This window comes from Pantherophis guttatus, chromosome 10 (genome assembly GCF_059756535.1).
Source record: "Pantherophis guttatus breed Tessera chromosome 10, ASM5975653v1, whole genome shotgun sequence".
NCBI lineage: Eukaryota > Metazoa > Chordata > Lepidosauria > Squamata > Colubridae > Pantherophis > Pantherophis guttatus.
Window position 1 is genome coordinate 9,233,665 of NC_142072.1, and position 27,491 is coordinate 9,261,155.

Here is a 27,491-nt window from a genome sequence, read left to right on the forward strand (position 1 = left end):
TTCATGAGCCCACAAACAAATATATTGACTTTTATTTACAATGTATTGTATGTGGGATGCCGCATCGCGAAGGGAAGCCCATAGAGGAAATCAAAACGTGTCCTTCTGAAGAAACCCACACGTGGTGTCTTTTCTGCCTGAGCTGTGTCTCTCCCAGTCCACCGAGAGGAAGGTATACAATAGAGTAACTCTACTCCTAGAAGGAGATTTGATGACTCTGAATAAGATGATGGCTATTTACGAGGTTGGACTATAAATGCCGGACTGTATTTCTTGCAAGTCCACCTCTGTTTCAGCGAACAGTTCTGTCCAGAATGGCTCCCATCTTCTCCGTTCTGTCGATGAGTCCATGCGCCTCCTATATTACTTTGTTCTCTTTCCCCCACCCCCCCTCTAAAGTCCTTCTCCAGTTGATCGAGATTTCCTGAGACCCCCCTTGGGTGCTTAATGCTAAGCTTGTGCTTCGGTCATGTCTCTCCCTGACATAGTTCGATGGCGAACATTGTGTTATGTTTATACATCCTTAAACTGGGAAATAGAAAACGGCCATTAAAACATACTGGGTGCAACCAGCAGATGACTGTAACGTTACTTGATGTAGATCTGCTTTGGGAAAACGTCCCCTGAACGCAGGAAAATGTTCATCGGAAAATGCAGCCTATCTCAAGGAAAGGTTGAGGCAGGCTTCCAGTAGGACTGAGTAGGGGGCAGACCAGTATGTATGGCCTGGGCTGTTAATCCCAGTTTAAAATCAACGGGATTTATTCCTAGAGAAGTAGCAATAGCATTTAGACTTATATACCGGTGCTTCACAGTCCTATTGCCCCCAACAATTTGGGTCCTGATTTTACCCACCTCGGAAGGATGGAATGCTGAGTCCAACCTTGAGCCTGGTGAGATTCGAACTGCCAAATTGCAGGCAGCCGGCAGCCAGCAGAAGCAGCCTGCAGTACTGCACTCTAACCACTGCGCCACCGCAACTCAAATATAACATACAAAGCTTAAATCATAAGACATTTAAAGGGGATCCAAGATTCTTTGGCTGTATTCGCACAATGTTTTGGGCCCATGATTTGGGAGAGCCAAACCCCTCCCCCCCCATATAATAACATTGTGGCCTGGTTTCCAGAATAGATTTAAGATCCTCCCCACCCCCCCGAAAAACCTGAATCCCAAGCTATCAACACCACTGTAAATGGCCCTGTCCGCATTGTGTGAATTTAGCCGTTAAGTTGGTGTTTGCTTTTTTTGAACAGGCACGCATAGGTTACAGTTATCTGATGCAGGATTGCACAATTTTTTTTTTTCAAAAAAAGTTTTCAACAGAAAACAGCCATACAAGCAAGCAGGCAAAATAAGCCAAAAAAAAAAAAAAAACTTTCCAGGAATTCATTAAAAGGGAAGAAGAAAATCCAACCGAATCGACCTCATCCTTGTTAGGAAATGATAAGTGGGGGGGAGAAAAAAAAGAATGGAAATTCTGAGCAATTCTGGATAGGATTGACCTCCCTATAAAACGAAGTGCCTTCTGAGTATCAGTAACAGAGTTGGAAGGGACCTTGGAGGTCATCTAGTCCAACCCTCTGCTCACGCAGGAGACCTGTACTAGGGATTTGATCCAGCGACCTTTCCGGTCGACGAGCTCATGTGTCTTAGCCACTGAGCCACCTAGTAAGAAGTGGCTGAGAGGATTGCTCTTCCGGCAATGGCAGCATCAGTTTATCATCATTTGGCAGGTCAAAAGAAAAGAAAAATCTGCTGACTTCTGCTGCCACTCAAGTTGCATTTGCTAGTGATTGATTATGGCTCTTAAGTCACCTAACTCCCACCTGCTGGCCAGCTGTTATCTTGTGCCATTGGAGACCTGCACCCTCAACAGCATCTGCTTCCAAATGCTGTCCCCCTACTGGATGCCTCTGGTACTGCACTTCCCAGGAGCCAACGGGTCTTCTCCTGGGCTGCTTCTCCCTGCGGTAGCTGCCTCCTACCCTCAATCAATGCCCCCCCGGCCGCCCCCCAGCCCCACTGTTGCTGGGCTCAGGCACTCAGATCGATGATGAGGTGACGGTAAATATGTGTCTTGCCCTTGAAGCTGGAGGCAACCAGGAAGTCTTGCTTGTCAACGTTGAGGTGGGCAAAGGAACGCGGGGCCTGGGTGTTGAGCTCCTGGAAGTGCTGGAAGAGGCCAGTGATGGGGTCGTAGCGGTAGACTTTGCTGAAGGAGTAGTCATTGCCAAGAAAGGCGTAGCGATAGCCGGCGATGCTCAGCGGTTGGAAGACCATGGAGCCACGAGAAGGCATATGCTGGACATCTCGAAACATGGACCCATCCCAGTGCATCACCTGTGGAGAGCAGAACAGGACTCAAATGCAATTTCTTGACGATCGTTTCAGTCAAAGGGTCTAAAGGTGTGCAAGCCCAGAGCCACTAAGACCGCAGCAAGTCTTAGAAAGATGGTGGTATTCAGCCAGTTCTATCTGGTTTGGGCAAACTGGTAGCGGCGGCTGTGGGAGGCTCCGCCCACCCGCCCACCCAGACGTCATCACGTCCTGTTTTTGACACTGCACATGCACAGAAGGCTCTGCGCATGTGCAGAGGTGACACCTGCGAGCGAAACACGTGTTATTATGGGGGAGTGTTATTAGTGAGTGTTATTATGGGGGAGTGTTATTATGGGGGAAAGGAACCTAATGTTCAGTATGTAAGGACAATGGAAAAAAACGGGGGGTTAACTAAAGGGAGGGATTTCATTTATTTCTCAATGAGCAATCTACCTGATTCATAACCGATGACACATTGGAAAAGAGAAACCGATTTATCTTTGCCCAATAAATTATAGTTGATTGAGCCAAGATTGAACCCTATGTCTTGGCATTTTCTCTTCTCCTGGGATCATGACCTCGCAAGAACCATTAAGGCATAGATTGAAATGTACTTAATGGAGGAACTCATTAAAGTCCCAGAACTTCTAACTGGAGGACTTACAGCCGTGATGGCGAACCTATGGCACACATGCCAGAGGTGGCTCGCAGAGTCCTCTCTGATGGCACGCAAGCCGTCACCCCAGTTCAGCTCCGCATGCGCGCGCGCCTCCCGCTGGCCAGCTGGTCTTCGGGTCTCTGCAGTGCATGCGTGGTGGGTGAGGCACATGGGAGCGCACACGCATGCGTGGTGGGCTGGGCCGCATGCGCGGGGGCTGCATGTGCATTGCATTTTGGGGGTTCAGACAGAAAGCTATCATTCAATATATCTGGAGGTCACTTCTAGATCTGTCCAGCCTTCAAGCCATCAACTTTAATAACTTGTCCTTCTCACTGAGACATGTTTTTGACTGGCAGCAGATACAAGTTTTCACCAAGCACAAATATATTCCCCTACAGGCTATCTTCAAAGCTTGCATCAGGTTTACTTGAAAACGCCACCAGATCCTAAGGCCCACATATGCTCACTTACAACCCAGTGATGAAATCTATTTTTTTTTTACTACCAGTTCTGTGGGCGTGGCTTGGTGGGCATGGTTTAGTGGGTGTGGAGAAGGATACTGCAAAATCTCCGTTCCCATCTCACTCCAGGGGAAGGATATTGCAAAATCTACATTCCCACCCCACTCTAGGGCCAGCCAGAGGTGGTATTTGCCAGTTAACTATTCAAAATTTCCGCTACCGGTTCTCCAGAACCTGTCAGAACCTGCTGGATTTCACTCCTATTACAACCTCTGATCTGCAAGCCATAGTGGTTGGATTCCCCCAACATGCTACGCCAAATAGCCACATTTCTGGAGGTTGTATTCAAACCACATCGGTGTGGTTTGGTGAAATGTGTGACCGCAGTGAAGCAGGTACAATGCCAACCAACCAACCACCCCAACCTCCCATCTCACCTTGGAATCTCCAAGGAACCGCGTCAAACAAATGTACACGTCGTCCTTGACCTTGAAATGCTTGACAGCGTAGACATCATCCATATCAGGAATGTCCGTACGGCGCACAAATTGCTGCTTGTTCCACTGATAGACGACCGGGCGCTGAGAGCTGCTGGCCAAGATGAGGTGGGGCTTGCCTGCAATCTCCAGAAATTCAGCATCCGTGTCACGATACCAAGAATGCAAGGACTGGTGGGAATAGAAGCCGTGTCCGTTCCAGCGGTACAAGGTGGTCGAGCCGGCCTTGGAACTGTCAGCCATGATGAAATACCAGTCTCCCTCCATTCGGAAGACCTCGATGTCATTGGGCTTACGGATGCGTGAGCTCTCGATGACCTGGGTGTGCAGGAACTGTCCTGTAGTTTCATGTCGCTTGTAGATGTGGGACCCTCTGAAGAGCTGAGCTACAACTACGAAGAGTTCGCCCTCAATCACCAAGGGTTTGCAGACCACAGTGGAAGAACCTGAGAAGGAGAAAGGGGGAGTCACTGGAAGCCTTCTTACATTAGAGTTACCTAGTTACATTAATTGTCTTAATGATGGCATTGCCATTGGGATCTGTACTGTTCTTCTCAATATTTTGGGGCCAGCAAGGATGTAGAAGATGAGACCAGAATGTCATGCCATCCAAGTGAACAGTTCTTGGTATCTTATTTCCTCCTACCCTACGCAGTTTAAAGACAATTTATTTGTTTTTGAGGTATGAAAAGCTCTTTTAATAGTGTGCTGCTATTTATTTATTTTTTTAGAATAGAGTAGAATTCTTTATTGGCCAAGTGTGATTGGACACACAAGGAATTTGTCTTAGGTGTATATGCTCTCAGTGTACATAAGGAGAATAAAAAACATTCATCAAGATTAAAAAGATACAACACTTAGTGATAGTCAGGGTTACCAATAAGCTATCAAATCGTGCTAGGAAACAAATAAAAACAATATAATTGAAAGATACAAGCAACATGGTTATAGTAATAAGTGGGAAGAGATAGATACTAGTAAGGAAGACAAGAATAATAGTAATACAGTCTTAGTAAATTATTTGACAGTGTTGTGGGAATTAGTTGTTTAGCAGAGTGATGGCATTCGAGAAAAAACTGTTCTTGTGTCTAGTTGTTCTGGTGTGCAGTGCCCTATAGCGTCGTTTTGAGGGTAGGAGTGAAACAATTTATGTCCAGGATGTGAGGGGTCTGTAGATATTTTCACAGCCCTCTTTTTGACTCGTGCAGTATACAGGTCCTCAATGGAAGGCAGGTTGGTAGCCATTATTTTTACTGCAGTTCTAATTATCCTCTGAAGTCTGTATCTGTCTTGTTGGGTTGCAGAACCAAACCAGACAGTTATAGAGGTGCAGATGACAGACTCAATAATTCCTCTGAAGAACTGAATCAGCAGCTCTTTGGGCAGTTTGAGCTTTCTGAGTTTGCGCAGAAAGAACATTCCTGCCCAAATCTCAGTGGGAACTTGTGCCCTTCATTTTGCTATCAAGTGGCAATAGTTGACAGCTGCAAAGAATCAGCACGTAGCATAGAACAGCGGCCCCCAATCTTTCGGGCACCAGGGACTGGTTCTATGGAGAAAGGTTTTTCTGTGGACCGGAGGGGGTGTGGGTTTGCATGTTGTCTGCATCCCACGGATGGGGCTTTGCTTGTTTGTGTGGACCAGTTGCTGGCATACCGCAGACCAGTACCGGTCCATGGCCTGGGGGGTGGGGGACCCTTGGCATAGAATATTTATTCAAGAATATACACAACAACTTGGTTAATTAAAGTTTACTGCTAAATTGGTGTCAGATAAAGGTCAACGGAATTGAGGATGGGCTAAGCTTGGAGTACTTGTGGGAATGCAAGGACTCTAATCTGATGACACACTTAACTCCGCCCTCCATCTCTGTCTGCTCTTCTCTTAGGATTGGCGCTAAATACAGACCATAGCTTAAAGACCTACAAACTACAGAGAAAGTTGATAGGCATAAAAAAAGGTAGAGAAGATAGCTCCTTATTTATTATGGGGTGTAGTTTGGCGCTGCTAAATGTTCCCCACTGTATGTTTCTGAACAACGAAGGCAATGCCTCCACCTAGTAATGCTGGCGGGAGAAAAGTGATTGTTGTTGTGTGTTTCTGGGTTTCTTACCATTGATAGTGGCATAGCTGCGAAATTTCCCACTCACGTGGTCCCACTCCATGAAGTTGCACCGTCCAGTAAAGGGCTGTGCAACCACCAAATTCTCTTCATCGTGATAGACGAACGTTTCTATTGAAAGAGACTGCTCTGGCAAAGTGTCAAAGAGAACAAGTTCTGTGGGGAGGAAGGTGGGAGTTAGCATTCGACCAGGGAGTGGAATCTCGCAACCCTGGTGGCCTTCAACTATTCAGAAGTGGGAAACTCAGTTGGCAGCCTGGAATGCAGTTCATTAATAAATGCATTTCTGCAAGGGCTGATGCTGTGTTTAAAGGGTTCCACGCAGAACATCTTTATTTGCCTCGTTATGATTTATTTTGCTATGTCTTGTGGCCGATCCACAAGGATGAATCCTGCTGGGTCAACCCAGAGCAGGGGTCTCCAACCTTGGCAACTTTAAGCCTGGCAGACTTCAACTCCAGCTGGCTGGGGAATTCTGGGAGTTGAAGTCCGCCAGGCTTAAAGTTGCCAAGGTTGGAGACCTCTGACCCAGAGCAAGGGAGAAGAATTTGTAAGCTTGAATTCCTTGCATCGCCTTGCAAAAATTTGGCTGTGCTTTCAAACCTGCCCTGAAGTTGCTACTGAATGGCAATTTTTAATGCAACAAGGAGCCAAATTTAGGTTTCATCCTGGCTCTTCCGAATTCTTGGAATTGCATCCCCCAGCAGGCTTCCCAAAAGGTCAAATTCAGCTTTCAGACTAACAAAAAGTGGTCCATTGCAGAGCCAAGAATCCATCTAATCCAGAATATTGCTTCCAACATTGACAACCAGATGTCTGTGAACCTTACTGCAGGTTCGAATCTCGCCAAGGCTCAAGGTTGACTCAGCCTTCCATCCTTTCTAAGGTAGGTAAATTGAGGACCCAGTTGTGGGGGCAATAAGCTGACTTTGTATAAATATACAAAAGGATGAAGGCTATTGCTGAGCACATTGTAAGCCGCCCTGAGTCTCCGGAGAAGGGCGGCATATAAATCAAATTAAAAAAAAAGAAAGAAAAGTAAACAACACCCCAATCAAGAAACTGCCAAAGAGCCATCAGTAAGCAGCCCCAGCCAAAGAACCTCTAAGACCAACCCAACCCACACTGACAGAAAAAGACACCAGAATATAAACTGACAGCAAATCCCACTCCTTATTAGCACTGATGATGCTACCTAGTTTGGGTAAGGAAACATCTGAAGGAAAACAAGCAAGCTCAGAGAACACCAAGGACCCCTGTACACTTTCTGTTTGTCGCATCTGGAGATTAATTCCAACTTCTTCCATTTCCATGGCTACAAATTCCCTAAGGAGGGAAGAGTCAATCTAAGACGGGGGTCACCAACCTTTCGGAACTCAGGGACCACTAAATTCATAATTTTAAATCCCGCGGACCACTAATACGATCTGCCTAATGACCAGTTGGGTGGGCGTGGCCAACTCGATGTCACTCACTTTGAGGGGCACCTTGCCAACCTCTACTCATTACTCCTCGCCTGCCCGGGCTCCTTAGGGCCCCAACAGGAAGCAGTTGTTGGAGCTAAGCAGCCACCATGAGAAAGAGTTGGCAAAACAGCTGGCTCAGTTCAAAGAGCCTGAGTGGCGTAGGAGGCTAATGACTCCTACTAAGGCAGCATTTAACATCCAGCTGCCTGCAATTACTGCGAGTTCAATTCTCACCAGGCTCAAGGTCGACTCAGCCTTCCATCCTTTCTAAGGTGGGTAAAATGAGAACCCGGTTTGTGGGGGCAATAAGCTGACTTTGTATAAAATATACAAAAGTATGAAGGCTATTGCTTAACGCATTGTAAGCCGCCCTGAGTCTCCGGAGAAGGGCGGCATATAAAAATAAATAAAAATTTTTTTAAAAAATGGATCTGACTGAGAAGGAGGCTCAGCAGAGGCACCTCAATGAGGACTACGAGCATAGGCTTTCCAAGCAGAGGGAAGACCTGCGGGAGTGCAAGGCCAGGTATAGGCACCTGGAGGCTCAGCAGGCTGAGATGGTCAGCCAGTTCTAGGCCATGATGCTGTCCCACTGGAATGAGGCCCACTGGCTCTTCGCCACCAGCAGTGCTTCCCTCCAGCCTTCGCCCAAAGCCCCATACCAGGAGGCTGAAGTAGACCCCGAGTCGGAATTTCTGCCCCCCTCCGACCTACACAAGAAGACCCTGAAGGGGGAGACTCTCTGCAGCAACACAAGCATTCATTGAACGTATCTGGCCCAGTGGCCGTAGTTTGAGGACCCCTGATTTAGTGCAATATAAAAAAATGCAAATAATTAGATAAAATTTGGTCCATCTTTGGGAAAAAATTGACACTAAAGAAATAACTGTGAAAAATTAAACGTTTGAGTGACTGTGCTTAAAGTAAAGGGTTTCAATAGATTAAAAATTTGAGATAGGTGAAGAGAAGGAGGCGAGGGCAGATGGTAATATTGATTATATATTTTATTAAAAATATAGATAAAAGGGGGAAAGTAAAATATTGGCAGAAATTGGAGTATATATAGTAAATATGGAGAAAATAAGCAGTATGAATTTTGACTCGGTCAATACTCTGTTCAGAAATTATGTATTTTATGCTTGTGTGTCTGAAAAAAAAATAAAAAATTGTTTTAAAAAAATTCAAACCATTTCTCTGTGGACCACCAAAATTTTCTCGCAGACCACCAGTGGTCCACGGACTACCAGTTAATGATCGCTGCTCTAAGACATTTGGCTACTTGAATAAAATCTTTTGACTTTCCCTGCAAGGGAATCAAGGGTGAAATGCTCCCAGTTCGGACCGGATCGTCCGATCCGGTAGCGATGGTGGCGGGTGGTTCGGAGAACTGGTAGCAAAAATCCCTTTGCCCCCACCCATGCCCAGCTGAGCCGCGCGATCATCAGAGGCTGTTTTTTTAACTTTTAAAAGCATTTATTCTATAACTTCTTCGGCCGAAAAAATGCTTTTAAAACAAAACAAAACAAAAAGCCTCTGATGATCTCATGGCTCAGCTGGGCTCGTCAGAGGCTTTTAAAAGCATTTTTTTTTCTGTAACCTCTTCGGCTGAAGAGGTTGTAGAACAAAATGCTTTTAAAAGCCTCTGACGATTCCAGCTGAGTTGCCTGATCATCAGAGGCTTTTAAAAGCATGTTTTTACAACCTCTTCGGCTGAAGAGGTTGTAGAAAAAATGCTTTTAAAAGTTAAAAAAAAAGGTTGGCCATGCCCACTGTCACATTAAACCCCCCCCAAGCCACGCCCACAGAACCGGTAGTAACAAATTTTACATTTCACCACTGAAGGGAATCCAATGTCAAGCGAGGTCTTTTTTTGGGTACTCAAGACAGAAAAGCCACAATAATCAGAATGGCAATATAGGAGCAGAAAATAGTCAACAAAGGCCATTCTTCTCTCCATTAGGGAGAAACAAAGCAACGAGCTAACCCATTTGGCTGACCCTTTAGCTGGATAGTAATACTTGCTGATGGAGGCAACTCCCTGCCTTTGACTCATGGTGGGGCTGGCAGTCCGTCCTCGCTGGAGGGAATCCAAAGGACAAAGGATGACCTACCAGTGGTGATGCAATTGAACCCTCCAGGGCGCAGTTCGCTGAGACTGGTGCGGTTCAGCTCAGCCGGCGAGTGGCACTCGATGGGCTCCACCAAGGCGCTGGTGTGGCTCAACCACTCCACCAGCCATTTCAGCTTACAGTCGCAATGGAAAGAATTTCCCCGCAAGTCCCTGTTGGGGAAGAAAAGTGGGTGGGTGATCACCAGGAGGGCAGGGTGGCAGCCAAACGTTCACCCAGGGCCAGCTTCGTGTCCGTGGGGAATGCCTTCCCATGCTTCAAGCACTTGGAGCTGAGGATGGTTAATTCTTCAGCCAGCCCATCTCTCTCTTGCCGTAATTCACACCCTTCTCTTCTTCCTCCAAGCCATAACCAGAAAATAGAACATAGAGAGCGTAGAACAATAGAGTTATTTTTATATCAATCACCATATTCTACATAATACAACTGCAACCAAGAAATTAAAAGACACTTGCTCCTGGGGAGGAAAGTTAGGGCAAATCTAGACATCATACTCAAAAGCAGAGACATCACCCTGCCAACAGAAGTGCATATAGTCAAGGCTATGGCTTTCCCAGTTGCAATTTATGGCTGTGAAAGTTGGACCATAAGAAAGGCTGAGCGTCAAAGAATTGAGGCCTTTGAACTATGGTGCTGGAGAAGAATACCTGCAAGTCCCTTGGACTGCAAAGCGATCAAACCGGTCAGTCCTAGAGGAGATCAACCCTGACTGCTCTTTAGGAGGCCAGATCCTGAAGATGAAACTCAAATGCTTTGGCCACCTAATGAGAAGGAAGGACTCACTGGAGAAGAACCTAATGCTGGGAACGATTGAGGGCAAAAGAAGAACGGGACGGCAGAGAACGAGGTGGCTGGATGGAATCACTGAAGCAGTCGGCGTGAGCTTAAATGGACTCCAGAGGATGACAGAGAACGGGAAGGCCTGGAGGAACGTTGTCCATGGGGTCGCGATGGGTCGGACGCGACTTCGCGACTAACAACAACAACAAGGCTTAAAGTTGCCAAGGTTGGAGACCCCTGGTCTAAGCCATCTGAAAGCCAGCGGACAGTTGACCTATAATCTCCAACCATCTTTGGTGTGAGATATTGATCTGTTTGGAGCTGTGTCCTTTGGTTGTCCTCATGACCAGGAGTGGAGGTTAGGCTTGAGTAACAACATTTTCTATCCAAAACCATACCCTTGTTTCTTTCTGCTGGACTCAACTTACACTGAAGTCAGCGAATCCAGGCCTCGGAAGAGGTGCCTTGGTAAGGTCTGCAAGTTGTTGTTGGCTAAATTCCTGTGAAAAATGGGAAGGAAAAAGAATATCCTTAAAGCAAGTTGGCAGATCTGAGAACATGCCGTGCGTTGAAGGGAAGCAGCCCCAACAGAAGAGAATATCTCTAGCTCAGGGTTGGGATGCAGATCCCTCTCTCCTAGCTTGGTTGTTTGCCTGGAGTTGTTTCATTACCTAACTAGGTTAACCTCATTAGTGATGATAATGTTACCTTGTTGAGTAATGTCTGCAAGCAAACAACAGACAGCACCAAAATCCAAAAAATAAAGGAGTGTTTGGGATAATCAAGGCATCCAAGCAAAATTAGTGCCCTCTTAGCAGGGGTGAAATCCAGCAGGTTCTGACAGGTTCTGGAGAACCGGTAGTGGAAATTTGAGCAGTGCGGAGAACCAGTAGCGGAAATTTTGAGTAGTTTGGAGAACCGGCAAATACCACCTCTGGCTGGCCCCAGAGTGGGGTGGGAAGGGGGATTTTGCAATATCCTTCCCCCAGGAGTGGGGTGGGAATGGGGATTTTGCAATATGCTTCCCCCAGGAGTGGGGTGGGAATGGAGATTTTGCAATATCCTTCCCCCAGGGGTGGGGTGGGAATGGAGATTTTGCAATATCCTTCCCCCAGGAGTGGGGTGGGAATGGAGCAGTCATGGGTTTCAAATTTTTTTACTACCAGTTCTGTGGGTGTGGCTTGGTGGGCGTGGCATGGCTTGGTGGGCGTGGCATGGCGGGTGTGCCAGAGGAAGGATACTGTAAAATCTCCATTCCCACCCCACTCCAGGGGAAGGATACTGCAAAATCCCCATTTCCTCCCAATCAGCTGGGACTTGGCAGGCAGAGAATAGATGTGGGCAAGGCCAGTAAGGATTTTTACTACTGGTTCTCTGAACTACTCAAAATTTCCGCTACCGGTTCTCCAGAACTGGTCAGAACCTGCTGAAACCCACCTCTGGAATGGAGAGTTTGCAATATCCTTCCCCTCCCATGCCCATCAAGCCCACCAAGCCACACCACGCCCACAGAACCGGTAGTAAAAAAAATTGGATTTCACCACTGGCTCTTAGGCTAAATTGCCAGGTGAGATCCTCAAAGCATGTATGTTGCTTTAAGTTTGCCCAAAATAAAGGGTGGATATAAAAAAAACAACTAATAAATAAACAGTAAGTCAAGTTGCATGGTAAACTTTGCCGGAACTCCAGAAGTCCAAAGAGGAACCAGGAAGATTGTCCCACAAAGTACTCACAGATGAAGAAGAGTCTTCAGACCTCTGAAGGCATTCTTGGAGATGGCTTCTAGTCTGTTTTGTTCAATGAACCTGGAAGAGAAGTCCCGGTAAGTCTCAGGAAAGGAGCAAAAATGAGACAGGGCAATGGTTAAGAGGTTGGACGAAGGATGGGCTAACACAGTGTTTCTCAACCTTGGTAGCTTGAAGATGGGTGGACTTCAACTCCCAGAATCCCCCAGCCAGCGCTGCTGGCTGGGGGTTTCTAGGAGTTGAAGCCCACCCATCTTCAAGCTACCAAGGTTGAGAAACACTGGGCTAACATCAATCCTCAGATCCTGGGGGGGATTGGGGCCAGTCAAGCTTTCTCAACCCAGCCTGCCTCACAGAGCTCTTCTTGTGAGGAGAAAATCAGAAATGGAGGAGAACCACTGCTACACATTGCCTTTTGCTTCTGGGAGAAAGAAAGGCAGCACCATAAATTGACAAATAAAGAAACCTGCACAACAGAAAAAAGAAAAAGAAAACAAAAGCAAATGAGCTCTAAATCTGGGATCAGCCACATATAACCTTCTAGATGTTGGAATGAAAGTTTAATGAATGAAGGAAAATAAAGCTGATTGCACATTTTACTGTACATCCATTCCCCTGTTGGGTTCTTTTCAGACTTACACGGTTCATAGAACATAGAATCATTGGCTGGGAGGGACCTCAGAGGTCTACTAGTCCAACCCCCTGCTCAGGGCTGGAGAGCTTACACCATCCTGACCAAATGACTGTCCAATCTATTTTTTAAAACCTCCAGTGTTGGAGCATCCACAACTCCAGGAGGCAAGCTGATCCGTTGATTAATTGTTCTCACTGACAAACAATTTCTCCTTACTTCTAAGTTGGCTTTCTCTTTAACGCCCTGCCCTTTGGAGCGTTGGAGAATAAGTCAATCCCTTCTTATCTGTGACAGCCCCTTCCGACAGTTTCTCCATATAGTTCCATAGCTACAACTCAATCTCTTAAATCTTACGAGCCCCTCTCTTTATGAGCTATACTGTCATCTCTGCCTCTTATCTAGCAACATACAACAGTCCTAGTGTTGTGGCCCGCCAACAGCCTGCGCAGATTGTTGCTGATCCCGACGACAAGGAGGCTGGTTTGGTGCTGCGCCAGCAGCCTGTGCAGCCGGCGCTCAAGTCGGACAGCAAGGAGGCTGAAGAAGATGCGGTGCCAGAGGCAGGGATTCAGTCAGGGCCTTCAGACCCTCCAGAGGCTCCTTTAAGTGAAGAGGAGGAAGAGGAGGAGCCTCTTCTCAATGCAGGGGCACCCAGAGCTGCCAAAAGGCAGGAGTGGTTCTTCAGGAGGAGGTCTCCTTGAGAGTAAGGCTTGGGGCTAATTGGCCACTCCCTTAGCCTATTTAAGAAAGTACGCAGCTTGTAACAAGCTGCAGGAAACAACTTTAGTTGGCTAATCATCGTGTTGGGATGTCTGTGCAACCTTGCTTCTGGGCTTTCTGCCAACTCTAGTAAGACTCTATCTTATCTGTGGAATTCTGGCAGGCTGTTAAGAACGCTTATTAACAGACGGCATTTGCTAAAACTGCGTTATTTGAGTAAACTAAGTTTTGTTCAGAGTTTTTGTGTGCTGTGTTTTTTGGGATCCGTAGCTGGGACAGAACACCTAGGTGTTGATAGACTGTGACTCCATCCACCCTCACCAAAGTCCTTGGTGGGAGTAATGAATGAGGGTCGCTGCTATCCCATCACATGGGAAGGGGCCCTGCTATCCTGTCGTTGAACGAGATCCTGAGCCTTGGCAAATGGCTGGTGTCAACCCATCTTGGTCCTCACTGATGTACTTGCTTCTCTTTTCCCACCCCCACCCCCACCCCCCACTGTTGCATACTTACAGATATTCCAGGTGTATCAGTCCCACAAAAGCGTCGTCCCCAATCAGTTCCAGGGAGTTGTAAGTGATCAAGCTAAAGGGGGAGAAGGTTGGGAGGAAAGGAGGCAAGCTGGTCAGTTGAAAGGAATACAGAGGAGAAAGAGCCACTTATAGAGGGTCCCTAAAGGAAATGCCACCTCTATGAAGAACAAAAGTGCTCTGAACAATCAGGAGTGTTGCAGGATGGGAAGAGAAGAAGACCACGTGCTAAGGGTCAGGGAAGTGACAGCCTAGGGCAGGGGTGTCAAACTCAATTTCATTGAGGGCTGTATCAGGGCTGTGGTTGACCTCGGGGGGCCGGGCAGGTGTGGGTGTGGCCAGCTTGATGCCACTCACTGGGCTGGCCGACTGAGTGGGCGTGGGTTGAGAAGGCCTTTAGGGCATCAGGTCTTGCAACATCCGTTGAGGAATGGCCCAGCAAAACTGGGATTAAAACTGGCAAGAGATAACATCTAATGCCTATAGCTAAATGTCTATGGAGATTCTCCGTCATCCAGGTCATGGTTGCCCCAAAGGTGCTTTTTCTAAGAGGCAACTGGATTTTCTTGTTTTTTCTTTGAAGACGTTCCACTTCTCATCCAAGAAGTTTCATCAGCGCTGACTGGATGGTGGGGAATGGAAGGATTTACGTTCCTTGCAGACAGCTGGTCATTTGCATTCTTTTATTTATTTATTTATTTATTTATTTATTTATTTATTTATTTATTTATTTATTTATTTATTTATTTAATTTCTATACTGCCCTTCTCTCGAAGGACTCAGGGCGGTGAACAGATTAAGATTTCATATACATATATAGGGAGGGAGATAAAATCAAAGATAAATTGATAAAGTTTAAGATATTAAGAATTAAGGAAAGGGTCAAGAAACTAAGAATTAGATAGAACTTTGCTATATAAAGTGTAATAAGAATGAAGTGGTATAGAATTTGAAATCAAGATTTGTGGTGATAAAATTGTAAGGTAAATAATTAGAACAAGAGGTTAGAATATTGCTAAAAAAATCTTTTTTGATACTGATGGAAAAAGATATAAGGTGAAGAAGAACAAGATATGATTAAGATTGACTAATAGAAATAAAAATGAGTGAGTTAATTTGAAATTAAAATTGTATTGATATAATAGATTTGTTTAGATGATGATGTTAGAATTTATATTAAAACTTGTTCTTATAGGTTTCGAACTTTTACTGTAGAGCTTTGACTAAAATTTTTTTCTATGTTTTGATTTTGAATTTTAAAAGATATAATGGGAAATTGTGAATGGAGCCTTTTTAAAATGTAAGCAATTGTACCTATTCATGACCGGATCGAGACTTAGCTCTCGAAAGAGATGTATTTTAAGTGTTATATTGGAAAAAATAAAAAATATTTTGGGGAAAAAAAAAAGATTTCATATACATATAATAATCTTTTTAGAGAGCGGTTGAGGCCAGCTGGAGGTCTATCTGTTTCATCAGGTTACCTGAGTAGTGCAAATGGGTTGTGGAGCCTTCTTGGAACTGCTGAAAGGACTGTGTTGTGTTGTGGAGCTCTGCTTTCTGCAGGATGTTCTCTGCCCTGTGTCCCTTCACTATTGAACACAGGCACAGGCAGTTGGGGATGCAGACAACACAGACTCATAAATCCTTCCATTCCCCCACCATCCAGTCAGAGCTGAAGAAGCTTCTTGGATGAGAAGTGAAACCTCTTCAAAGAAAAACAAGGAAGTCCAGTTGCCTCTTGAAAAAAGCACCTTTGGGACTCCCCTGTAGCTCTTTCTACAATCGGGGGCAGGTAACTAGGATCAGAATGCAGGGGCCAGACAAGCCACGGGGGGCTCAGTGCTATGGAAAGCAGCAACCTAGGCCAGGTAAGAAAGACTGGGACAAGATGACCTGCATCGCAGTTTAGTAAAGATGTCCCCGTTTGCCAGGTAACCTCCCATTCCCATCATCAACCTTGGTCCCCATCCCGTTCCCCCTTTGTAATCAACCACCAACTGGTTGGGCTAAAAAATATTTGCAGACGTTCCTTTGAGCATTTTGAAATGTTAAAGCAGACCACGAAGCCCAGATTGTAGAAATGGTTCTAATTGTTTCCTGCCTGAAATTTCCCTTGGTCTAGCAATGAGTCAGAGGTCATATAGAGTTTTTTTAAAATCCGTTTTTTTCAACCACAGCGATGAGTTTCGGAGCACATGATGGTGGTGGTGGTGGTGGTGGGGAAATATAGAATGTCTTGAATGAATGTCTTTCTCAGAAGCGTATTTTTAAATCCCATTCTGAATAGGCACATGGGATTAGGAGGCTTCCAGACCCAAAATAGCCAAGATTAGTAGGCAGCTCATTGATTAAGAAAAAGAAACTAGTCACTATTGCTTTGCCAATGTCTGTTTCCTAGGTTGCAAATGGGGGAAAAAAACCATATTTTTCATTAGGCACGTTTTCCATTAAAATGAGCAGTTACAATGGTTCACTAGTTCAAAAGCAGGCCCGTGTTCATATGTGGATATGCTAACATCCTCCTTTATACGATGAGCACATAGATAGTCCTTGACTTACGAACACAATGGACCCCACCCCATCCCCAAATTTCTGTTGCTAGGCGAGACGTTTGTTAAGTGAATTTTGCCCCGTTTTATGACCTTTCTTGCCCCAGCTGTTAAGGGCCTAGTGGCTCAGCAGACTGATAGCATTGTGATTAACACCAGTTGTCTGCAATTACTGTTAAGTTCGAATCTCACCAGGCTCAAGGTTGACTCAGCCTTCCATCCTTTCTATGGTAGGTAAATTGAGGACCCAGTTTGTGGGGGCAATAAGCTGACTTTGTATAAATATACAAAAGTATGAAGGCTATTGCTTAACGCACTGTAAGCTGCCCTGAGTCTCCGGAGAAGGGCGGCATATAAATCAAATTAAAAAAAAAAAAAAAGTGAATCACTGCAGTTGTTAGTGACATGGTTGTTAAGTGAATTCGGCTCCCCCCTCTTGACTTTGCTTGTCTGAAGGTCACAAAAGAGGATCACGTGACACCCCACCCCACCCCGGGACGCTGCAACCATCATAAATATGAGCCAGTGGCTAAAAGCAGTACTGCATTTTAACCACTGCGCCACCGTGGCTCATTAAGTGACTGGATGTAAGTCAAAGGTTACCTTATTGATTGTAGTTGTCGGGAATGTGCAAGAAAAGAGCCACGTTGCATGAGTTTGCATGCCTAGGGGCTAGTACAGGCAGTCCTCGACTTACGACCACAACTGAACCCCATATTTCTGTTGCTAAGTGAGACAGTTAAGTGAATTTTGTCCCATTTTACGGCCTCTCCTGGCAGAGTTGCTAAGTGAACCACTGCACTGGTTACGTTAGCAACAGGGTTGTTAAGTGAACCTGGCTTCCCCAGTGACTTAGCCGGTCCAAAGATCACAAAAGGGGATCATATATGATCCTGGGATACTGCAACTGTCAGGTTTCGAGGTCGTCTCAGATAAATTGCATTTCAAACAAAGTCTTCGATGAAAACTTTCATTTATTGAGCACGGCATTCCAAGCCCGACTTCATTGTAGCTAACATTGACTTCCAGACCCAAGACCCTCCTTTTCCTTTCCCCACTCCTCTGCATTCACTGGCCATCTTCCAAATCACTCTACCCCTAATCTACTGCTTCAGCTCAAAGGAATTTCCCCCCTCCCATCCATCTCCTAGGGGATATTATCTCCAGAGAAAATAAGTAGGTGAAAAGTCAAACATCCCTTTCCAGACGCCTCCGCTTCTCCTTCTTATGTCAGCACTAGAGTAAACGCAGCTTGAAGTGCTGACAGCAACCTTCATAAATAGTCAGTTTGCGAAGCATCTGAATTTTGGTCACGTGACCACAGGGATGCTGCAACGGTGGTCAGTATGAAAAATGGTCATAAGTCATCTTTTTCAGTGATGTTTGAACGGTCATTAAATGATTTGTTGCAAATCAAGGACTACCTGTATTATGCATGCCACATGAAAAGCCTATGCATGTGAATGTTCCCAGAGATGCGAATTCGCAGGTGAGAACAGGTAAAATAGCACAGCTGGTTCCCCACATCCATATACATGGGGATTTAGGTGGTTACTGAATTAACCCCACGTAGCAGCTTGGCAAAATACACTCATCCAAAGAATGGAGTCTGTACAACATGAAGAGGCATTGGAAAGACCTACCCATAATTTTCAGACTATAAGATGCACTGGAGTATAAGACGCACCAAGATTTCGAAGAGGTAAACAAGAAAAAAAAATACGTTTTTGCCCTCCCCAGCCTCCAGGAGCACTCTGCAGGCCTCCCAAACCCTCTGCATGGCCTGTTTTTCGCAAAAACGGCACGGACAGATTGTTTGGGAGGCCTGCAGAGTGCTGCTGTATATAAAATGATCTGCTATAACGTCCTACCTGTCTATGACTACTTCAGCTTCAACCACAACAATACAAGAACACACAATAGATACAAACTCAAGATAAACCGCTCCAAACTCGATTGCAGAAAATACGACTTCAGCAACAGAGTGGTCAATGCCTGGAATGCCCTACCTGACTCTGTGGTTTCTTCCCTGAACCCCCACAACTTTACCCTTAATACTGTCTACTGTTGACCTCACCCCATTCCTAAGAGGTCTGTAAGGGGCGTGCATAAGCGCACCAACGTGCCTACCATCCCTGTCCTTCCGTCCCCATTTATTCGTATCCATATCCTGTATTCATAATCACGTTTATACTTCTATCTGTTATCTAATGCATGCTTGACGAAAATAAATAAATAAATAAAAAATAAATAAAAAAGAGCAAAGCTTCCCAACCTTGGCAACTTTTAAAACACGTGTGGACTTCAATTCCCAGAATTCCCCAGCTAGCCATGGGTTGAGAAAACTTGTCCTAAAGAGTCTCTCCTTTTTTTTTAGTGGGTGTAAGCATTCTCCAATGCGTGCAATAGGCAGCACATACTGCCTTTGAAAAAGTGCACACTCTGTTTTTGCTCCTTTAAGGAGTGATTGTCCTGACATGCCATCGGTGCGGTTATAATTATACATGGATGGTTGGCGGGTATTTTTGTTTTGTTTTGCTTTGCGTAGACTGATCTGCAGAGACAGAGGTATGCCCAAATTTGCTGACATGTTTCATTGGGTGCCGCTAATCGTCAGGTTAAAATTAATTCGCTGACTAATCCTAATCTTGTAACTCCAGAGGGAATAATCTCATCCTTGCTCAATATTCAGATGTGATGAACTCGCAGCTGGGAGGGGACGCTGATCAAATATTTGAAGAAGCTGCAGACTGGCACATGTAGTCCTCGACTGAGTTTTGCCTCATTTAACGGCCTTTCCCGCTGCAGTTGTTAAGTGAATCGGTGCGGTGGTGAAGTTAGTCATATAGTTGTTAAGTTTAAATGCCTCTGACGATCCAAGCTGAGTTGCATTTTTTAAAAAGCCTCTGCCGATCAGGCAACTCAGCTTGGATCGTCAGAGGCATTTAAAAGGAAAAAAAAGCCTCTGATGATCGCACGGCTCAGCTGGACCGGGGGAGGGGCAGGGATTCTCCAAACCACCTGCCTCCATCGCTACCGGATCGGGTGATCCGGTCTGAACCGGGAGCATTTCACCCCGGATGACCCCCAGGACACTGAAATGGTCATAAATATGAGTCTGTGGCCAAGCATCCGAATTTTGATCACAAGAAGATGGGGATGCTGCAATGGTTATGTGAAAAATGGTTGCAAGTCACTGTTTTCAGTGCCTGAAAATGTCATTAAATGAATCGTTGTAAGTCAAGGACTACCTATACATCTAAAGGAAAGGGTGTCAGATTGGGAGTTCTGAAACTAGCAGACCCCAGATATACAGGTAAGCAGAATCATGTGCCGTGAACACTTTGCATAGTGACTACTGCTCTCCCCAATGTCCACAGAGGGACCTTCCAAGGTGGACTGATGGATGCACAAAGAACGATGTAAGCCAAAAGGAAAGGGAGAAAAAAGTGCATTCACCCCTAGAACCAAAGAAGGGCACAATCCTTGCCATTCTCCTGATCAGGAATTGGGTGAAATCCTAGGCATTTACATCATTAGACAAAAGGAGTCACATTCAGAAGGTTTCTTGGCAAGATCCTGTGAGTGGGAGATTGGATAGCAAAAAAAAAAAAAGAGGCAGGTTCTCATGTACCATACATACGGGCTGAGGAACACTTAAAAGTACACACATTTTGATGCATGCCACAACACTCACAACCGAGAGGATCCTTACAGCAGCTGGAGAGACGGGACCTGTTGAAAACTGCCTTCCAAGACCTCGGTGAAGCCGGACCGAATGAGACACCTGAAAAAGAGAGGGGGGGGAGAGGAGAGGGAGAGGGAGGGAGGGGGAGAGAACGAGAGAGAGGAGGGAGGGGAAGAGAGAGAAAGAGGGAGTGGGAGAGAGAGAGGAAGAGGAGAGAGGGAGGGAGAGAGAGAGGAAGGGAGGGAGAGGGAGGAAGAGGAGAGAGGGGGAGAAAGAGGGATGGAGGGGGGGAGATAGGGAGGCAGGGAGGGAGAGGAAGAAGGAGGGAGGGGGAGACAGGATAGAGAGAGGTGGGAGGGAGAGAGGGAGGAGGGAGAGGGAGAGAGGTGGGAGGGAGAGGGAGGGAGAAGGAGAGGGGGAGAGAGAGAGAGGTGGGAGGGAGAGGGGGGGAGAGAGAGGAAGGGAGAAAGAGAGAGGAGGGAGGGAGAGGGAGAGAGGGAGGGAGGGAGAGAGAAATAATTTCAGCAACAAAACAGCTGCACCATCACCTGGTCCAAAGGAAAGGACCACTTCGATTCCTCCTAGCTTAGCCAGAAAGCTACCATCAAGAGTCCCCTTGGATAGCAATCCAAAATTCTAGATGTTGCCATTTGAACCGTCTCCTGTGGGTCACAAGAGCAGTTCTCTGGAGCCAACCTTACCTGGCTAAATAAATAAATTATTAGGAGGAATTTACCTGCATCAGCTTGAGGAGCATTTGTGTGCATGGATGCACTACTTGGAGTTTCAAAGGGGAGGGGGTTTTTTGTCAAGCTGCATCTAATTTCCTCAGGGGATCTGCAATAATTTGGGCAGAGTGGCGGTGGTGGCAGGAGGGAAATGCTTGCAGCTGCCAGTTTCAGCAATCTGCCCATCCTGTCAAGGAGGGACATCTATTCGTGATTTTGGGATGCCAGCGTGCTGTATCGATTAAGGTCCGGATGGGGGAAATCTAAATTGATGTTTTTTTCCTGATTCAGGGTGAACCTGGGCCAGCTGCTTTTCCTCAGCCTCTCTTCTTTCACAGGGTTGTTGTTTTGGGGGATCCCACGATGCAAGACTTGCTGGAAATTGGAGCCTTGGTAGTACAGTGGTCTAAAGCACCCTGTTATTAAGACCAGCTGCCTGCAATTACTGCAGGTTCGAATCTCGCCAGGCTCAAGGTTGACTCAGCCCTCCATCCTTTCTAAGGTAGGAGAAATGAGGACCCAGATTGTGGGGGCAATAAGCTGACTTTGTATAAATATACAAAAGTATGAAGGCTATTGCTTAGCACATTGTAAGCCGCCCTGAGTCTCCGGAGAAGGGCGGCATATAAATCAAATTTAAAAAAAAATAAAATTGCCCTGTTACCGTAGATACCCCCCCTCCCCCAAACACACTGGAAAAAAACAGAGGAAGCAACTAGCCATTAGGGTACCTTGCTTTTCAGAGGGGAGCCTCTAGGAAGAAGAGAGAGAGAGGAAGAATGCCTGGTGAATTTTATCCGACTTCATGCGAAATTTGTGTGCGTTTGTGTGTGTCCTCTTGATTAAAATCCATTTCTCCCCAACCGCACATCTCTCTCTCTCTCGGCTAACCTGGTTTTCCATCATTGCACCAGAGACGGGTGCTTTCACCAAGGGAAAGCAAGGCGCTTGGTGGGGCTTCTTGCTAGCTCCATGTCCCTGCCTCCTCCCAGCCACTTCCAGCCCTTTCTCCCGACCCCCTCACCCCGAGACCCCCACAAAAGTTGTCCTCAACTCTGCAGGCAAGGCTAGCCTGGAAGTAAAAGAGCCTGGGCCAAGCCAGGAGTTGCAGATCTTTGGCCTGTTCCCACGACCCCTTTCATGATAGTTTTTAGAAGATGGAGAGGGGGGGGGAGGAGAGAGTCCAGCTGGTCTTCCTTTGGAGAAGGGGTGCTTATTACTCCCCGGAAGCCCACCCACTCCCAAGCTTTCATCTTGGGAGAGGGCTCTCTGTAGGTTTAAGCCTTGATCTTGGAAGATCTTGGGACCGAATAGATTTAATGTGTATTTTATTTATTTATTTATTATTTTATTTATTTTATTGAATTTGTATTCAATAAAATAATGTATTCCCGAAGGACTCAGGGCAGTGAACAGCCATAGAATAAAACATATCGATACACAATTTAAAATAAACTAAAACGAATTCAATCATTTGGCTGAACCAATTTAAAACCCCAATAATTTAAAACCAAATTTAAAATTTCCATTCAAAAAGGGGGAAAGACTTAGGTCAGGCCAGTATCATCCCAGTATCATCCGGGAGATCAACTAGCACTTTTGCTACTCCTAAACAAGGAGGGGGATTAAAAAAAAAAAAAGAAGAAGAAGGAAGGAAGGAAGGAAAAAAGAAAGAAAGTAGATGGGGGGGGGGAGGTTCAAAGAAGCGCCCCCTTCCCCTCGCCCAGAGGAAGCTTACAGGGAGATGAGGTTGGGGGGCAGATCGCGGGGAATCTCCTTGACTCCCTCGCACAGCGCCGTGTCCTTGGTGCAGGTGCAGCCCGAAGCGCATCTTCTCTTGGGAGGTTTCCGGCCGGCGCTCGGCTGTTGCCCGGCCAGGAGGAGCAGCAGCATCACCAATCCCAGCAGCAGGAACGGAGCTCCGGTTCCGCCGACCCTGCGGCTCCAGCCCATCTTGCCAGCCAGGCGGAGCGGGGGACGCAGCGGCAGGGCTCCTCGCCGGCTCTTTCCGCGGCCTCCCCCCCTTGCCCGGGGAAGGCGGGGGGGGGGGCAACCGCAAAGCGGAGCGGGGGCGCGCGCGCGCCGCTTCTCTCCTCCTCCTCCTCCTCCTCCTCCTCCGCTTGGGGTCTAAGACTCGTCAGCCGAGAGCGGCCCCCGCGCCTCCGTCCACGGCGCGCCGGGCTCCGAGGCAGCTTTGGGCACAGCCGCCACCTCCCGGCCGGCTCGAACCGCTGCCTGGCCCCATCCCAGCCTCCTGGGGAGGAGGAGACGGGAGGCCCGTCGCCGCCGCCGCCGCTGCTTCCTGCGCGCCCTGCCCTGCCCCTCCGGCCAGAAGGCTGCGGGCTTCTCCTCCTCTCCCTCGCTCGAGAGGAAGAGGAGAGGAGAGGAGAGCGGAGGGAAGGAGAGAGAGAGAGGGAGGGAGAGAGAACAGAGGGGGGGGGAGAGAGAGAGAGGGAAGGGAGGGGGAAGGGAGAGAGAGGGAGGGAGAGAGAGGGAGGGAGAGAAAGATAGGAAGGGGAGGGAGGGAGGTAGAGAGGGGGAGAGAGGGGAAGGGAGAGGGGAAGAAAGAGAGAAAGGGAGAGAGAGAGAGGGAGGGAGAGAGAAGAGGGGGGGAGAGAGAGAGAGGGAAGGGAGGGGGAAGGGAGAGAGAGGGAGGGAGAGAGAGGGAGGGAGAGAAAGATAGGAAGGGGAGGGAGGGAGGTAGAGAGGGGGAGAGAGGGGAAGGGAGAGGGGAAGAAAGAGAAAGGGAGAGAGAGAGAGGGAGGGAGAGAGAAGAGAGGAGGGAAGGAGAGAGAGAGGGAGGGAGAGAGAAGAGAGGGGGGAGAGAGAGGGAGGGAGAGAAAGATAGGAAGGAGAGGGAGGGAGGGAGAGAGGGGGAGAGAGGGGAAGGGAGAGGGGAAGAAAGAGAGAAAGGGAGAGAGAGGGAGGGAGAGAGGAAGATAGGAAGGGGAGGGAGGGAGAAAGGGGGAGAGAGGGGGAGGGGGAGGGGGAAGAAAGAGAGAAAGGGAGAGAGAGGGAGGGAGGGTGGGGGAGTGGGAGGGAGAGAGGGAGGAAGAGAAAAATAGGAAGAGGAGAGAGGGAGGGAGGGAGGGAGAGAGAGAGGAGAAAAGAGGAGAGAAAGGAAGAGGAGGGAGGGGGAGAGAGAGGGAGGGGAGAGAGAGGAAGAGGAGAGAAGGGGAGAGAGAGGAGAGCGGGAGGGAAGGAGAGAGAGAGGGAGAGAGAAGAGAGAGGGAGAGAGAGGAGGGAGAAAGAGAGAAAGGGAGAGGGAGGGAGAGAAAGATAGGAAGGGGAGGGAGGGAGGGAGAGAGGGGGAGAGGGGGAGGGAGAGGGGGAAGAAAGAGAGAAAGGGAAAGAGAGGGAGGGAGGGAGGAAGATAGGAAGGGGAGGGAGGGAGAAAGGGGGAGAGAGGGGGAGGGGGAGGGGGAAGAAAGAGAAAGGGAGAGAGAGGGAGGGAGGGTGGGGGAGTGGGAGGGAGAGAGGGAGGAAGAGAAAAATAGGAAGAGGAGAGAGGGAGGGAGGGAGGGAGAGAGAGAGGAGAAAAGAGGAGAGAAAGGAAGAGGAGGGAGGGGGGAGAGAGAGGGAGGGGAGAGAGAGAGGAAGAGAAGAGGAAGGGGGAGAGAGAGGAAGGGGGAGAGAGAGGGAGGGAGAGAGGGAGGGTGGAGAGAGAGGAGGGAGGGGAGAGAGAGGAAGAGGAGAGAGGGAGGGGGAGAGAGAGAGGGAGGGAGAGAGGGAGGGAGGGGAGAGAGAGAGGAAGAGGAGAGAGGGAGGGGGAGAGAGGACGGAAGGAGAGAGAGAGGGAGAGAGAAGAGAGAGGGGGGGAGAGAGAGAGGGAAGGGAGGGGGAAGGGAGAGGGGGGGAGAGAAAGATAGGAAGGAGAGGGAGGGAGGTAGAGAGGGGGAGAGAGGGGAAGGGAGAGGGGAAGAAAGAGAGAAAGGGAGAGAGAGGGAGGGAGGGAGGGAGGGAGGAAGATAGGAAGGGGAGGGAGGGAGGGAGAGAGGAGAAAGGGGGAGGGAGGGGGAGGGAGAGGGGGAAGAAAGAGAAAGGGAGAGAGAGGGAGGGAGGGTGGGGGAGTGGGAGGGAGAGAGGGAGGGAGAGAAAAATAGGAAGAGGAGAGAGGGAGGGAGGGAGGGAGACAGAGGAGAAAAGGGGAGAGAGAGAGGAAGAGGAGAGAGGGAGGGGGAGAGAGGACGGAAGGAGAGAGAGAGGGAGAGAGAAGAGAGAGGGGGGGAGAGAGAGAGGGAAGGGAGGGGGAAGGGAGAGGGGGGGAGAGAAAGATAGGAAGGAGAGGGAGGGAGGTAGAGAGGGGGAGAGAGGGGAAGGGAGAGGGGAAGAAAGAGAGAAAGGGAGAGAGAGGGAGGGAGGGAGGGAGGGAGGAAGATAGGAAGGGGAGGGAGGGAGGGAGAGAGGAGAAAGGGGGAGGGAGGGGGAGGGAGAGGGGGAAGAAAGAGAAAGGGAGAGAGAGGGAGGGAGGGTGGGGGAGTGGGAGGGAGAGAGGGAGGGAGAGAAAAATAGGAAGAGGAGAGAGGGAGGGAGGGAGGGAGACAGAGGAGAAAAGGGGAGAGAAAGGAAGAGGAGAGAGGGAGGGGACAGAGAGAGGAAGGGGAGAGAGAGAGAGGGAGGGAGAGAGGGAGGGTGGAGAGAGACGAGGGAGGGGAGAGAGAGAGGAAGAGGAGAGAGGAAGGGGGAGAGAGATAGAGATAGATAGATAGATAGGTAGATAGAGAGAGAGAGAGAAAGAGAGAGAGAGAGATGCGCGCGGCTGCGATGGGAGGCGGAGGCGCGCCTGGGGTTACCTCCCCGAGCGCTTCCACCAGTCTAAAAAAAAAACCCCAAAAGAACCCCAAAACGATGGCGAATCGATCGGCTTCTTCGGCGGCTAAACCAAAATAGCCCCCATCGATCAAGGGGCTAAGCGAAAAACAGAGGATCCCGCCGAGCCTCGGGCTAAACGTAGCGCTTCCTTCCGATCGAGCCCGCTCTCCTCCTTCGCCTCGGCTCCGACGCCTCCCTTGCCGCGTATACACGTGCACCGAGACACGCAACCGCGGGGTGGATGGAGAGGGTGGGGGGTGGGGGAAAGCCGGCCACACCGAGCTGCCGACAGCCAATAGGAAATGCGGGTTTCTGAGTGGCAGGGCCACCGCGCGACCGTGGGGACGCGGGGTGAAAGCGGGGGAAGGATGGATTGAATCTCAGTTCGAATCTCACCAGGGGGACTCGGCCTCCCGCTCTGTCCGAGGTCGGTAAAACGAGGAGCCGGATGGTTGGGGGGCCATGTGCTGACTCTGTAAACCGCTTAGAGAGGGGCTGTGAAGCACCCTGAAGCGGTATATAAGTCTAAAGGCTATTGCTATGGTGAGGGTTGTTATCCTGCAGTGAGAGAAGTGGGCATTCCCACGTTTGCAGGCTCCCACCAGAAAAAAGCAGGAGAGCAGTGGAAAGCATCTTTCCAGCTGCACCTTGTGGAGAAGACCTGGCCTTTTTTCCCCCCCTGTCCCCAAATATTAGGGGGTGTCCTCCATCTTGACTTTTTTGACCACGCACTACGAAGCCCATCGCTATACACAAAATACAAGCGTCTCCCGCCACTGCCTGCGAATCCTGTGAGGTTCTTGATGCGTGCGCGTGTCTTTCTAAATAAATTGTTTTATTTAGTTTCCTAGTAGGATTGATGTTGATTGCTTAATTAGTATCCTATGACTATCACTCAGTGTTGTATCTTATGATTTCGGATGAATGTATTTTTATGACGACTATGATCATGATTTATCACTTATAGCTTTTATGTACCATGAGAGCTTATGCGCGGAAGACAAATTCCTTGCCCAATCACACTTGGCCAATAAAGAATTATATTCTGTTCCGTTCCGTTCCGTTCCGTTCTGTACCGTTCCGTTCCGTTCCGTTCCGTTCTGTTCTGTTCCATTCTGTTCTGTTCTGTTCTGTTCTATTCTAATCATTCAATAGGGCCTGCCTTTGAAGAATTCATCCATTGCAGGAATCCGACCTTACCTCGTCTGAAATGACAACTCACAAAGAGGAAGAAGAGCTCATGTTTCTCTTCCGTTTAGTGTACATCCGTACCAGCCTTTGAACATCAGGATGGGCATGGCAGGCATAGAGATCTGTAACCCTGTCAAAATGGAAACGTGCGTGCCAGAACATTAGTGTGCAAATGATGCCCTTTTGATCTGCAGCTTACAGCAGTGGCCAAAATTGTGGAAACCTTTTGGGAAAAGTGTATTTTTGAGGTTTGGTGGCTAATACTGTAACACCACTTTTTTTATTATTTTTTATTTTTTTGGAGTTTCAAGATAATCCTATTCCACTGCTGGAATGGCCTGGGAATAGCCCAGACCTTCACCCAATTGAAAATCTATGGAGCCGACTAAAGAAACCTGTTAGTCAGAAGCGACCCAGCAATAAAACCCAGTTAATAGAAATAATCATTCAATC

The 27,491-nt window shown here is 47.9% G+C and overlaps 1 protein-coding gene across 1 annotated transcript; it reads right to left on the bottom strand.

Moving 5' to 3' along the window:
• Window positions 1–14: 14 nt before the first annotated feature.
• Window positions 15–23,388, bottom strand: LOC117669324 (leucine-rich glioma-inactivated protein 1). The gene is made up of 9 exons (XM_034423667.3): window positions 22,774–23,388; window positions 20,335–20,406; window positions 14,051–14,122; window positions 12,172–12,243; window positions 10,867–10,938; window positions 9,641–9,810; window positions 6,055–6,219; window positions 3,882–4,387; window positions 15–2,343 (listed from the first exon to the last, which is right to left on the bottom strand). The coding sequence occupies exons 1-9, from the start codon at window positions 22,986–22,988 to the stop codon at window positions 2,038–2,040; spliced, it is 1,650 nt and encodes a 549-aa protein (XP_034279558.1). The 5' UTR covers window positions 22,989–23,388; the 3' UTR covers window positions 15–2,037.
• Window positions 23,389–27,491: the final 4,103 nt, after the last annotated feature.